This window comes from Drosophila simulans, chromosome 2R, assembly GCF_016746395.2.
Source record: "Drosophila simulans strain w501 chromosome 2R, Prin_Dsim_3.1, whole genome shotgun sequence".
NCBI lineage: Eukaryota > Metazoa > Arthropoda > Insecta > Diptera > Drosophilidae > Drosophila > Drosophila simulans.
Genome location: NC_052521.2, coordinates 19,935,377 through 19,949,911, shown reverse-complemented (window position 1 = coordinate 19,949,911; position 14,535 = coordinate 19,935,377). Strand labels below are relative to the sequence as shown.

The 14,535-nt window shown below is 41.9% G+C and overlaps 2 protein-coding genes across 8 annotated transcripts in view; one reads left to right on the top strand and one right to left on the bottom strand.

Annotated features, from left to right (window-relative positions):
* Positions 1-14,535, top strand: part of LOC6735757 (cyclic nucleotide-gated cation channel beta-3) — a 56,919-nt gene that overhangs the window by 1,872 nt on the left and 40,512 nt on the right. The gene's annotated exons all lie outside the window — the stretch shown is intronic.
* On the bottom strand, positions 11,047-12,201 carry LOC6740618. 2 transcript variants are annotated; one of them, XM_016174885.3, is made up of 2 exons: positions 12,049-12,201; positions 11,047-11,992 (listed from the first exon to the last, which is right to left on the bottom strand). In XM_016174885.3, the coding sequence occupies exons 1-2, from the start codon at positions 12,097-12,099 to the stop codon at positions 11,603-11,605; spliced, it is 441 nt and encodes a 146-aa protein (XP_016029130.1). In that variant the 5' UTR covers positions 12,100-12,201; the 3' UTR covers positions 11,047-11,602. The 2 variants fall into 2 exon arrangements, with proteins under 2 accessions (XP_016029130.1, XP_016029129.1); XM_016174884.3 differs by having other exon boundaries at positions 11,047-11,982; positions 12,049-12,178.

Here is a 14,535-nt window from a genome sequence, read left to right as displayed (position 1 = left end):
AACCAAAAGTTGCTAGTGCAAATCCACAAACAACACATATTCGCATTTATGTAAATTTGCCCAAATCAAATTGCAATTGCGGCTGCTGCACAAAACACACTTGCAAAAGTTTAATAATATGAATAAATGGAGAATGCTATAGCATATTTGAGGGATGATTTAGGTTGTTCACTATCAGCATTCTGGTAAATTAATGTTGTTTGAGCTACTTCTATCTTGTTGACAAACTTAAAAATATTTTCGCCATTCACACAAACTGGTATCTAATCTCTCTTCTGTTTGATTTACCTCCGTATGTCCAATTTGCTTCCAAATTGATGACCAATTTTGTTGATATTTCTTGCTTACCCTTGGTCGATGGCAAGTTATGGTCTTATGGTTTTAGAACCCAGTGAATTCACAATATATAGAAATAAAGTCATTACCATCTGGGGTTGAGGGTCTGCCCAAAAGGAAAACCAATTAAAATTATTTGTGGCGTCAAAGGCAAATGGCAGGGAATGCGGCGAGGCGAAATGGAAACGAAACGAAACGAACAGGACAGAGCATAACAGCACAGAAATGAAATAAAATGAAATGAAATGAAATGGAGAGATGTGAATGGGCCCTCAGCTTCCTCGTAAATAATGCGGGCATTAGAAGCCGCTGGTAGGTCCCACCACCCAAGAACCCATTCTCCAACCGGTTTCAGTTTTTGAGCCAACTTCTTGTTGGTCCATTGCAGCGGGGCATAAAAATGTTAATTTATGTTCGCTGCGCCTCAGTTTGCATACTTTTTTTAATGCCACTGGTGCTCTTTTTCGTTTTGGGGAAAATTTTCGTTGAACACATAAAAAAGATTTCTGTGCTCATCGTTTTTTTTTCCCCTGTTTTTTCTTAATTTTTTGTTTGCTGTTTTCGGCAGATAAACTGTTTTTGTGCTGTTGCCACTGGTGCTTTGAATGAAAACGTGACCGTGTCCCGAAAAATGCGAAACAGTTGCCAGTTGGCCAGAGTTTTTTAACATAGTGCCCGATACATATCGAGATCCAGAGCTGTATGGAGATGAATTCCAGCTGCAGCACAATTAACAAGCTGGCATTAATGTAGAAAAAAGGATTCCGCCGATTTCATGCGACTCTCGGGGGCAAGATTGCAAGGCATGCGTGCGTGAACATTTAATTAAAGCGACTTATTAAGTATGTAAATTTCCGCAAATGATTAATTTGCATATTTATGAGACTAAAATGAGCAGGATAGGGTGTGTGTCTGACAACTAAAACAAAGCCAAGAGAACAGGACAGCCCTGAACAGAACAGAACATAACGGAACAGAAGACGTCGGCAACTGTCAATAATAATCAGGCAGGATCCTGAAGGGGGAGCTAAGGCGAAATGAAGGGGGTGGGATGGGAGGCGATGGGACGGGACGGGCAAAACAACGACGGCTGTAATAACAATTTCAAATTGAAATTATGAATTTAACATGACAGCCAACGATGCGCGCAAGTTTTATGGCTTTTAACTGCAGCTTAAGGAGTTTACTTACGCTGGCTAATTATGCGTAAGACGAAACGCGACAAACGTCGAGAAAAGCTTCATTTCAGGGGGGAATTCTCGCTGGAGACGATGGCTTTGTTTCGCTGCCGAGAATGCCGAGGCAATTAATTCCACACCTCTAGCCCTAAAGTAGATTGTAAAATCAATAATTTGATTGGGTTGCGAAAAATGGGAACAATTATGGCACTTTAGAACACCTGAACTAAAGTGCTTTCGAATTGATTTTTGCCAACTTTTTTTTCCAAAGGTATCAATCATCTGTGCGGACAGTTTTAGTTTTTCACCCCGTGTACTTCGCTATTTTGTCCGCAACCTTTCCGGTGACCACTAATTAATCATAGAGCAATGGCAACGCACTTGTCCTACACTCCGCGTCGTATTCCAATTAAGTGCATTTCTTCGTTTTCACCTGGGTCTTTGCACGTGTACACTGGGAAAAGAGTTAGGTGATAAGCTGACCGGCTTGGAAAATTGTTCCATAAGCAAGTCTGGAATCGATATCGAAATTTGGAAGAGAAAAAATAACGGATATCAAACAAAGTTTCTAAAACAATTATCTGTAGACGAAAAGAACTTATGCAAATATGCTGAATTTGTTATCGATATCGGGCGCTACTTTTTTGCAGTGTAGGAGTGTGCTGCGACGTGCTCCAATTAGCGTGGATGGCCACGTTGGAGCCTTCTCAGCATCTCCATCTCTCCCATCAGCCACTGAAAAGCAGGTTCCCAGCGCCCTGGCCCTTTCACCCAATTTGCCCACGTCTGTGCCAAAAATTGCGGACCCGTGAAATACACACACACAAAAACACACACAAACAAACGAACACACACACCTGAAAGCGTGGCCGCTTTTCGTGTCAATCAATGGCAATAAGGAAAACAGCAACAACTGGCTCTGTTTGACGCTCCTGTTGGCCTCTAATTCTTATTGGACGTCACACTCGACAGCATTTCACATTTTCCTATAGCAGTTTTTCTACCATTTTCGCACTTTAAGCCTCTTACGCAACCTTTCACTCTGTCTGTCTGCCTGTTTATGTGTGTGTGGGTGTGGGAGTGGGGTTGCCTAATTAAAATTCCCCCAACCTCATTTTCCGGTTCCTCTCCATCGGCCCCGTCATCATTCTGCGATTCTGTGAAAGTCAACAATTTTTAATTTGCCAAACAAACTGTATATAATTAATTAAAGTTTAACGTGGGCGTCACAAATGAAAAAGTAGCCTTATAAGTGCCCAAGTGCCTCGCCACCTCCCACCCACCATCTTTCAACAATGCCCCCGTTCTGTTGTTACCCGCTTCTGCATTCTCATTTAGTTTTAATATGCAAAGTCAACAACATTCTGTGTCAGCCAAAGGGCAAAATCAACACAACTGCGCTACACAAGGAGTGCTGTACAAGGCAGTTGGGGCTGGACGAACCAGAATCAGTTGACTGCCCAGTGGCCGCATTAGCCAAAGGAGACGAAACGAGGCTCCGGAGGACGGATGTCAACTGGCCAACTGACCACTCTAATGGACCATCCTCGGTGTGTGCACTCAGCGAAACAATAGCACATGGTATACACTTTTATTTGTTGCATATATGTACATAAGTATGTAGGTACATAGTATACAGCATGGAAATCTGATTGCAAGTTCATCCAGCTGCTTTGCATTGAAAATGGAAGTGTTTTTCATATATTTTTATATTTTGTATATAGTATGTAGAGTAAAATTCATTTTATTGGATGATAGTAATATTTGATACGATAGTAAGAACCTCCTCTTTATGTATTTAACTGAAAAGAAACCCATAGGATATGGTCAGTTAGTATTTCTGGCAGTTTTTAACAATAGCTCATAAAAAACATGATAGAAATTGTGCTCTGTGTGAGTGTGTGTAGATCGACTAGAAACATGTGTGAAGGAATGTGGGAAGATGCAATTGGCTAATAATAGATGCCAGCAGTAACTTTCAAGTTGCGTTGACAACTGAATTTTCGCACAATACGTAGATAGGTGAAAATAAACATGAGTACAATCCTTCAGCATTCTGAACAATCTTAGTATTCGCTTCTATATAATCAACATTGGTTTTAGTTTTAATTATTATTCTTTTTGTAGCTTTTTGTAGAACTAAAGTAATTAAAAGTGCTTTGAATAAGACACGATAAAGTTCCTATTCTGATGGTATGCGATATTTGAGTTGTTTAAATGGTTAAACCGAACTAAATTGAATTTAGTGAGCTTTTGAGTTATTGTGTTCCACACTTAACTAGAAATATTGATGTTTAATCTGTTAGTTTGACCTGAAGTTGCTCGCTAGTTAAGCGCAATATTAATGCATCAGTGCCAAGACACTTCTGAGATCCTTGAGGTAGCAACTGCTTGGGAAAGCCTTGCATTTCGTTAACGCCTTTTCCTGCTCAATTGCTTTGAATTGAAAATTGAATTTACCGCAATATTTGCTTAATCTCACATTCAAACTCACTTACGAAAATGGCAAATCCAATTGCCTATGAGTGTGGCTGTATGTGGTATGTGTGTTGGGTGGTGCTGGTGGTTCTGGAGGATCCATAACGTACGCGTATGCGTTTGGTTTTGTGTTCGTGCCATTGACAGTTTGTCGTCAATCAGTTGTCGTTGTCATGGTTGTTGTTGCTGGCGAGTCCCCAGCGATGCATCTACATCTGTATATGTGAGTGTATGAGTGTGTGTAATCGCATTCATTGTATCTGTATCTTCGACTGCATTATGACAAAGACAATATGTAAATATGCGTTTAATTGGTTTGTAATTATTATTGCTGCGGCTGTTGTTCTGTCGCTGTTGATTTCGAGTGGTTGTAGGTGTGGCAACCGCCTCGATGCTGGTTTTATAATTTGTGCATTAATTGCACTTAGCTAAATACGTCCAAATTTGCCGCAAAGTTGAAATAAACATGTGTTAGACAAAAACTCATTAGTACTAGAGAAAAATATCTATACATATACACATTCAATTTTATATTTTACTGTATATAGATGAGATGGGATGAAATGCCATCAACTGAATGGTTAATAAATAATTATGGTTTCAGAAGCTCACTTGATGAGATATATTTAATGGCAATAAACGCGTCATATACTGGCTGTAACAAAAGTAATCGGTTGAAGTGCACAATTAATGTTTAAATTATTATATAATTTTAAGGAAAGCACCTCTCCGCGTTTATCGATAATTTCAGCGATAATTAATGGTACAACCATGTTCCAGTGCCAATCGCGGGGCGCATACTTTTTCGAAAGCTCGTTACGCAGTTTCGGTCATTAATTTCTCCCCACGCGCTTACACATAAATTTGCAATTAAATGGCACACAGCGGCTCAGAAAGCGATGAAAAAATCGTTGCCTACTTCTGCGGACACTTATCAGCTTCGGTTTTTGGCTCAGATCTCGATTCGTTGTGCGACATTCGCCGCTTGCCGCTTGCCGTTTGCCATTTGAATTTGTTTTGCGGTCGACGTGAGGCTCGTAAAAAGCAAGAACGCATAAAATGCAAAAAGGCAAAAGCTGCGTAAAATTGAGCTCCATACGGAGGGGAAAACAAATCAAAACCACGTGCAGTTGAAAGTTTGAAACTCGGCAAACATACAGATGTGGATGGTAGATAGAGAGCGCAAAATTGTGTGACGCACCACAACTTGGGACTCTTTCGTTGGCCTCGATGCAATCACAATAAAAACCGCACGCATACGCACAATTTTCATTATAATAAAACTGCGCATAAATATCTAAATGAGCAATAAAAGTGTTTTATGTGCAATGCGACGGCGACGATTCTACGACATCGACATCTCGACACCGCCGATGATGTGGGAGAAAGGCATAAAAGCAGCAGCTGCTGGATTCAAAGTAAAAGGATATGGAAGATAGCAAAGGACCCCAGGACACACACACACCCACACACGACTGTGATTGGCAGACGGTTGCCAGATATCGAAAAACGAGAACACAAAACTTGACCTTACTCCAACTTTGCCTCTGACACTTTTCACTCGATATGCGCTCCGTAATTTACTACAAATATTTGAATACGCATTAGGGTGGCTCTGAATTCAAACTAAAAGGAGATTTAGATTTTTAAATGAACTCTTGACGTTGAAAGGCAATTAAGATAGTACTGCTCCTTCATTTTCTAAAATAATCTTGGGAAATGTTGTGTTTACATTGTTTCGTCTGCTGGTCCACCCTTGCTCACTTATTTTCATGAAAATACCAAAAAAACAAAAAACCCACAAGTGCCGTAAAGTTTTTAAAAGCAATGACAGTCGGAGCAAACTGACAGAGTGAGCTTGGGTATCGATGAATATACTGGGGCATTACATGTGTCTGAATTATTTAAGAGCAAATGCGTGTCCGTTGTGTGTGCGAGTGCGACACTATAATAAAAACAAAATATTAAAATGTCAGAAAATGTTTTCTTTGAGCTGATAGAAATATATGTTTCCGAGTTCTCATACTCATGCCGAAAACGATAAAATGCCACTCGAATTATTAAAAGGCAAATCGACAGGCCAACGATGAAATGGATGCCAACGGGCGTCACTCCAAATTAGACATAAAAAAGTCATGTGTGAATTATTTGGGTTGCCCATTTAAAGATTTTAAAGAAATATTTGCACATTTGCATAAAGTGCAATGACAAACATAACGCTTTCCCATTTGCACTCCTTAAATGCTATTACTTAACGCATTCCTTTGTGAATACTTACGCCGGATGCTTCGTCAGTTAAAATTTTTGCCAACGCTTAATTTCCCAGCATGCGAAGTAAATTGCCAGGCGGTTGATTAATGCATTTTATGGACAGGTGCCTTGCAGCAGCCCCAGTTGAAACAGATTACTTAATGAGTGCACGGCCGACCGGGCGTATACGCAATGTTAATGAAATTTCACCCAAGTGCGTGTGTATGCGCGCTCTGGAAAAATGTTAATTTGCATTGCAATAAGAAACTTGTAAGCTCGCAAGCAAACTGCACAACAATGCCAACAAATTGAGATGTCAGGGGGTTGCAGTGGAAGCGAAGGAGCGAAGGATGTGTTCTATAAAAACAATTTGCTCTTTGTGCGGAACGAACGATGCGATGGAAGGAGGGCCGGTGGACACACTGCTGCGAGGCGCGCTAAAAAAAAGTGGAGAAGAAAATGCTGGCCTGTGGCAGTCGTCATAGGCAGTGCGACCTGTCAGTTGCAGGCGGCTTGTTGTCGCAGTTGTTGTTGCCCGGCGGGCATGTAAAAATATGGCACACGTTGCGTATACGTCACATACACGTACGTAGAGGAGCGAGCAGATATATACACTGGGAAAATGTGGGTGCATTAATTTACCACATTTAAGATATGTATTTTTTACATACGTGTATTGTAGCGCCAATTTGCAATTTTGTAAAACTTTTTATAGGCAATTATTTTATAGAGAAACCTTTATATAATATCTATACAAAGCATTTGTTGGGCATTGAATTTTTCTCAGTGCAGGCACAGCAGAGATGTGAAAAATGTTGGCAGCTCCGAGGAAAATTGAGAAACAGACGGGGGAACGAGCCTAGAGAATGAAAATGGAAAACAGGAGCAGCAGCACCAGAAGAGGAAATGTCGTGAGTGAATGAGTCTGTTTTGGGGGAGTGTGCTGTGTGTGTGTGTGTGTGTGCTGTTAAGCGCATGTGTGTGTGAGTGCGTGTATGCTTAAGTGTGCATGTGTTTGCGTGTTTGCGGAGAGGCGCGGGGGCAAGGTGGGGCGTAGGTGGGCCAACGACATGAGCCGTGACGTTAGGCTCATTTATTTATTATTTCCTCAGATTGAAGCACTATCAATAACCAAGTGCAAACAAGGCGAGAAGAAAGAACCACACACAAGCACCCACACACGCACGCCGATTTTTGTGGGGAGCATCTGGCTGGGGAGCGTATTTTGGGGCTTGGTCTTATCAACTTTACAGCCTCGCTGTATGGGCTTGTTTATAGATCCATTGCCGAAAAATCTGAGAGCATCTGGATGCGCATAAATATGGATACTCGCTTTACAACTTGATTGAGTTCCGTTTGCTTAAGGATCAATGTGCCGGGTTTCCCTTTAAAGTTGCCTCCTGGCTTTTATTAATTGGATTAGGTTCACACAGCACGGTATATTAAAATAAAAACGGGTTAAGTGGATTCCATACGCTGCTGCTGTATAAATATCTTTGTCTCACCATAACAACTTTATCATTCTGAACTGCTGCCATACAATACAAGCGGAAATAAATTGAGAATAACGCTCATTTACATTTCGGAGATCCCATCTCCGGATTTCCCGCTTTAAGCTAGGTAATTTTCAGCGCAAGCCGTTTTTTGTTATCCCAGTGAATAGTAAACTGTTTGCATAAATCAAAACTCTTTACATTTTCCCGCCCAGCCCTCGTACAGCGTTTCCCATGTGTGCCATTCATTTGGTTGTGCATTCACTTTTTGTCATACTTTTTTTCGGATGGCCAGAATCATGATTTAGTGCCGCCACTAGCTGCTCTTCGGGATGGTCTGGGCTTAATGATGTCAATCGGCGCGTGCCCTGGCTTTAAACTAGGGCCGCATATTTGCCAAGTTTATCTGGGCTGGAAAAGTGGGGGCACACTCATCATAAATGTGAATGAGCTGCGAGGATGCGGGGGGCTGTGGAGCGAAAGGTAACATGGAAAAGCAATCGCAGGGCCAGGGACGCATGTTCCATGACCCATCTCCAAAAAACCAAAAAGGTTCACAAGTGCGCTGATATGCAGGGAGATGCTTGCCAAAAAATTACACGGACCATTGGTCAGCAGCAGCAACAACACAAATGGGCCACCAGCCACCAGCATGATGGCCCGCAGCAACCCTTAAACAACCTGCACAGCCCCGCCCACTCTTCCGCCCACACACACACTCGTATATTCAAAGAGACAAAAACAAAAAAAAACACCTTTGATGTATGTAATTTTGTTACCATTTTTTATGCCTCTCATTCCGATGTGTTGTTTCGTACACTTTTTGGCCATAATGTAGAGCGGTTATGTGTGTGCGTCAATACAACTGGGGTCAGAGTAATAGTCAAATACAGTATGGGTTCTTCAACATACATTTGTTTAGCTTTGTTTCTTGAGGAATTTGCACATTTACTCGTACAATGGTTTCAATATGTCTTTTATTTTGTTTTTAAATAACTACGTTTTGGGAAAGTTCAAAAACTACTTTTCATTTCATTAGTTTAAACCCTTGAAATTATAAGATGTTAATTTTGTAAAACGATTTGCACTACCACTAGTATTTTGACCCCGTCTGTCTGCATGTGTGTGTGCGCGCCCCTTTGCCAGTGTGTGTGACACAGAAAGCCAGTTGTGCGAGGTGCGAAGCTGTGACGTAAGCAGAGAGCCAAAGCAGCGGAGCACTGGCCATCAAATTGGGTTACCCGAAAAAAGAAACGACGGACGAGGAAAGGGGAGCATTTTTTCAGTGGCTTCTGCCGCCACAAGGGAAATGAGATTTGTGCCTCAGAGCAGCGTGTCAGTTTCAAAAGCGGAGGAAAAATAAGGTATCGCAGGCAGCGAGGTTAGCTGGGGAAATGGATATCAGACTTGCCTACATTTATAAAACGAAAAGTCTTGGCTGGTGATTGATTTCTCAGTCGGCTGGCGTTTGAAATTCATATAGGCCATAAACGCTTTAAACGACTTTTGCAATTTCAGCCAACTAATTGGCCATCAAGAGAAAAGAAAGTTGAGAACTTTGTCGCTCCGATGAAACTTTAGACTAAGATGAAGTTGTTTATTGACTTTGTGCCGCAGAACGGGGAGGAATGTGCTCCAGACTAATGGAATTACTGCAAAAATAGTCATCCACTTAAGTGTGTCGTGCAGTCATCGAATAATTATCTGGCAATGGGCAATCTTCAGCAGAAGACGACGGCCTTTGACCTTCACTCCCAAGGAGCGAGGGAGCAGCGGCTTAATTAGATCGAACCAAATTGCGAAGAGCGCACAGTGCGCTTAATAAGTATTCGTTCGGCGACAGCAGAAGCGCCGGCGATTGGCACAATTCCCACAAGCTGACAAACTCATCAAAAATTTCACAGCCACTTGGGAAGGCAGAAAAGCGCAAAATTTGTATTGTGTTTTCATTAGAGGCGCGCAAATGGTCACAGGAATGCACTTAAAACAAAGGCCGAAAGTGTTCCCTACAGTATAAATAGAGAAATCGCAGTATTTAATATGTATTAGTCTTTCTAAACATACTTTTAAAGGTATACTTAACCTTTTCGGCATTTTTTGTGGGTATACAGAACTATTATTTATTAGATAATTTATACTACATAAGCTTAGAAGTATGGTATCATTTCTCTGAGTGCACTGAGTGAAGCAAAGCAAGCCACCGACGCCTAGGACATTTTTAAGGGGCGTGACCGGACGGTAGGCGGTGGGTAGGGTGGGTGTGGGGGTGGGTGTGGAAACTTTGAACAACTTTGACCAAACACCCAGACACGCGCGAGAATTGCGCCAAAGGAGCTCTCGGCCAAGAAGGAGCGCGCAAAGGAACCTAATGAACAAATGAACAACGGACAGATATGTATCTGCGTTTGCATATACACGGTGTACATAGTTACGTACAGATGGCCGAACGCTTCTGCTGGGGGGGTGGTACGGATGGGTGGGGCAGGAGAAATACTTTAATCTCAAGGGCACGTTTCCGGAAATAAATAAATAAAGCTCCACGGCAGAAAGCAAGACAAGGCGAAATGTTCTTCTGCTCATAAAGCAGAAACTGAGAAGAAAAGCTCATCGGCATAGAAACTCTTGACGTGAGCTTGGGAAAAGAAATTCTTTTAAATTTTAATGATACAAAATATTTGCACAATTCCTCGTGCGCATATATTTTCAAATATATTCCACAGACCATTTTCATCGTCTTGAATTTTTGTTTTTTTTGTTTTGCGGTCCGTCTCTCGACTTTTAATTAATAATTTAAAAACCTCACCCCAAAGAGGCGAATCAAAATTCATCTAGAATGGCCAATTAAAAATTAAATTTAATCAGAAATAACAAAAGTAGCAAAAGTTTATTGTAAACTCTACTATATTCAGAATTCAAGCGAGTGCCATTTTTATGTTCGAGTAAAAATAATAGTAAACATAAGCGAAGTAAATGTTTGCTTGGTGCTATTTATAATTAGTTAAATGGTAAAAAATATGCGGAAAAAGGCTAACTCAATTTGTTAATTATACAGAATGGTAATGAAAAACTCAATTTGGCGCGAGACCCAGCAGAGTCTGTAATTAAAAAGAAAACTTTTTGTTTTCCCAAGTCATCGATAAATCAAAGTGAAACAAGAGCCGAACCCGGCTTTTCCTCTAATTTTGCTTATCCACAGAACCAAATCGCAGCTCGACAGCTGACGACAGCTGATTGATGATCCGCAAAATTACAAATTACACACAAATGCTATCCGGAGCCTGGAATTTGGCAGATAAAAATCGTAGACCCAATTCACTTAAGGCGTTGCACCTTATTTGTTTTCGCCCAAACGAATGAAGTTGATTGATTATGTTTCATTACAGCCATGAATAGGGCCGCAATTAAAACAGGAATCAACAATATAAATGTGGTCATAATGACAAAATTTTAACATGCGAGATTGGGATTCCTTTTTTATGACAGTGGCGTCCAAAAGGTCATCAGATTCAGCTCCAATCGTGGGAAATTGAACAGCAGTTGCTACGCACATTACTTCCTACTTTCGCAGAGCAAACAGTGAAAATGCTTTTGAGGAATATCAAATTTCCGCTCCCATTGAACGCAGCTTGCGATGCCTGTCAAAACGCGGTGAAAATGGCCAGAAAAGCGTCTTTCATAGATGATAAGAATCTGGAAAGTTACTTTGTTACTTATAACCACGAAAACTCATTATCGGACATCGTTTTTTGTGCGCTCAAAAGGCAAAACATTCAAGGCATGCTATAAATAATATATATTATAATGGAAATGTCTCAGTAGTCCGTCGGAATAGTTAGAATTTGTTCGCTGCACTTTAAGCACATTGCATCACATATTGTAATCGTAGGAATGTGGCTCGAATTCGTAACGCTTAAGCCGCTCGTAATACTGGCCAAAGAAAAATCCTTCCAACTGGTAGGTCTTGTAGATGCGGAAATGAGTTTCGCTCATGTACCGATTGTTGAACGCCCAAATGCAATGGTTGGGAAAGGCGAATATGTAGCTCTGCCTGCCCCTGGTGTCCATGTCACATGGCGCGTGCATCGTGTTCAGGTCCATGGGCATTTCAGGCATTTCTCCTCCTTCGCGCTTTATGTGTTCAGGTTTTCCACCAGGGGCAGCAGCACCCTCTGCCGGCGCTTCACCCTCCCCAGTTCTGGCGACTGATCCTCTCGGCTGTTTCTTTTCCAGTGATCTGGCTACTATTTCTACCGGGATCTTAGGTTTACATGTGCTTAGCATGACATCAAGTTAACTATTATCGGTAGACTTACCAGGATTCCGCATAAAATGAACAAAAATATTGAATATTTGGCTAACTGCATTCTGGATTTTGTGGTGTGTTGTGTAAAGATTTTTTAAGTGATGTAAGTGATTTCTAGAGCAAGGCCACCTTAAAAAGAATATTCATTCAGTTAGCTGGGCCATTGCACTCCAATATCATAACCCTTTTAAAACTTCTTCTATTTTTGTTGTATGAGTAAATGTTCTGAGTAAGGTACTCGCATATATGCGATGAATTTCAAAGTATGAAAACTACAAAATCCTTGGCTCAGCATCCTCCGCTGGGAAGCGAGAGGAAATAACCGGACGCTGACAGCTGAAAGGATGTCGGGATATCAGAGAGGGAACGAGCAAGGACTCGTCGCATGTAAAGTGACAGCCAAGTGTCACATAATGGCCAGCGTTGATAATGACCAAGAACCGATGCCACATCGATTCACCCGGCGATTCGTGATGTACGAGCCAAGTCGGGCAGCATTTCAAGTGTGAAAATAATACGACAGCAGTAATCAAGGCGCTGATGGCAGAACTAACCTCTCACACATGCTCCCCATATTGATTTCAGGATGAAAGGCTGCAGGAAATGGGCTAAAATATCTGGCGGAAATGTTGAACGGAGCAGGGAGGATGTTACCAGCCCAGAGGGTCGTTTGGGTAGCTGATTGTTAACACATGTCAATGGCTGATAATTGCAAGGGGTCTAAATCGAGGGAAGAGTTCAACTTCCAGCCACAACCCACGCAGAATGCATGACAATTGTTTTGACACACATGTTTTGACATTCGGAGCGAGACAGCGATAGGGGCAGGAAACTGGCACTGGTTAGGACGAAACGAGAGTGAGCCATAGCTCCTAATGGGCGATTTGGTCCAAGGATATCAAGAGCACACGCTACGCAAGATAATTGCATAAGAAATAATCTTTCAGCTGCTTTTGTGCGAAAGGGTAAAGTCGGGAACTTTTTCCAATGCTCAGATAAATGTGGCCATTAAATTTAGATGATTCTAGAAATAAAATATTCAGCACTTTTTCCAGGACGAGAATAAGCCGTCTTAAAATCCGTCCAAGAGTCTTGTTACCCGCCTGTTTTGTGGTTTCTGGCTTTCGGTTAACCCGGGCCAGTCAAGGAAGATGACTCCCAAGCCACACACTTCAGCTGTCATTTTCCTGGCAGCGCTAAATGCCTTAACTGTTAATTTTGCATCCAATTAAGCTCGGCAATTTTCGAGGGTCCAAGAAGCGATTTCTGCTTATGACATCTCAAAAGCCACCTTATTCTCAACCGACCACAACCCCAAAATCCTGGCCTTCCTCTCGAGCAGCGCGGGCGTTTAGACTGCGAGTGGATGGATACATGGAATGCAAATATTTCCCCAGTGAATTGTGTGTACCTGCCGGAGATGCAATTCCTGGGCAAATGGGTCGCTTAATTAAAGCCAAGCACAAGGAGCCCAAGGAGCCTACTGGCTGCAGTGAGGGTCTGTCAGTCACTCAAAGGAGGTAGCGAAGGACGTCCGAAGGATTGACGATTGCCCAGGAGCACAGGTAGCTGATGAATGTGTCTGGCTGGCACTTTTGCAATGCTAAATCCTTATCGTATAGTGCTGGCCACAAAAGTAGTGATAATTTCCGATTATAAATGCCCCTAAAGTGTTATCTAACTAACAATGATTTATGAAGAATATGTAGATTGGCTCTGTCTTATTCTTCATATATCTTAATGGGTTTTTGGCAAACAATTCAGCTTAGCACATGTTCATAGATCATAACATATCGATTTTACCAATCCTATATGGGAAGCGCACCAATTATGGTCGAGACGCATAATTAATTGTGATGATATCGCATATGTATGTGTGGCTGGCGGAGCATCCTTGGTGCATATGTATATGACAAGAATGCTTTTGGCCAGGATAAGTTCTGTGTTTCGCTGGCGATAAACCACGATACCGGCCCAAGTTGCATACCGGCTTGGCAATAACTCGTCGCTGTCACCTAGCCTCCTCCTGCATTCTGCTGCCTGCATCCTGCATCCTGCATCCTGCATTCCCATTTGCGACTACAAGCGCATTCCATCTTCGACTTTGCCAATAAAGTGAAATATCCTTCCACAATCTCTTCTTTCCCGACTGCACCCCACGTCGCCATCACATCGCTTTGTACTCCTTCGTGGCTGCTGTGCTGGCACATATTTTCGCCTGCTGTGCCAGCAAATTTGTTGCAGGACTCCAGTGCAACAAAAGCTACCGCTGCAGATACACTGAGAAAAAAGCTGTTGATTCTTAGGAATAAAATAAAATAAGACTGTAGATTTGTAACCTGAATGAAAAGTGTCAGGCATAGCACGTCCAGTTTTTTCAGCGTGCAACAATAACTGCCTCTGAGGCTGTAGCTTTAGCTGAAACTGCAACTGCAACTGAATGTGGAGCCACACACAAACCAGGCATTTCTGTTTCCTTTCTTTGCACCAAGTTGTT

Coding starts and splice junctions, on each gene's coding strand:
- LOC6740618 (XM_016174885.3), bottom strand. CDS start 12,099: ATGCAGTTAGCCAAATATTCAATATTTTTGTTCATTTTATGCGGAATC. Junction 11,993..12,048: donor TCATTTTATGCGGAATCCTG/GTAAGTCTACCG, acceptor TGTAAACCTAAG/ATCCCGGTAGAAATAGTAGC.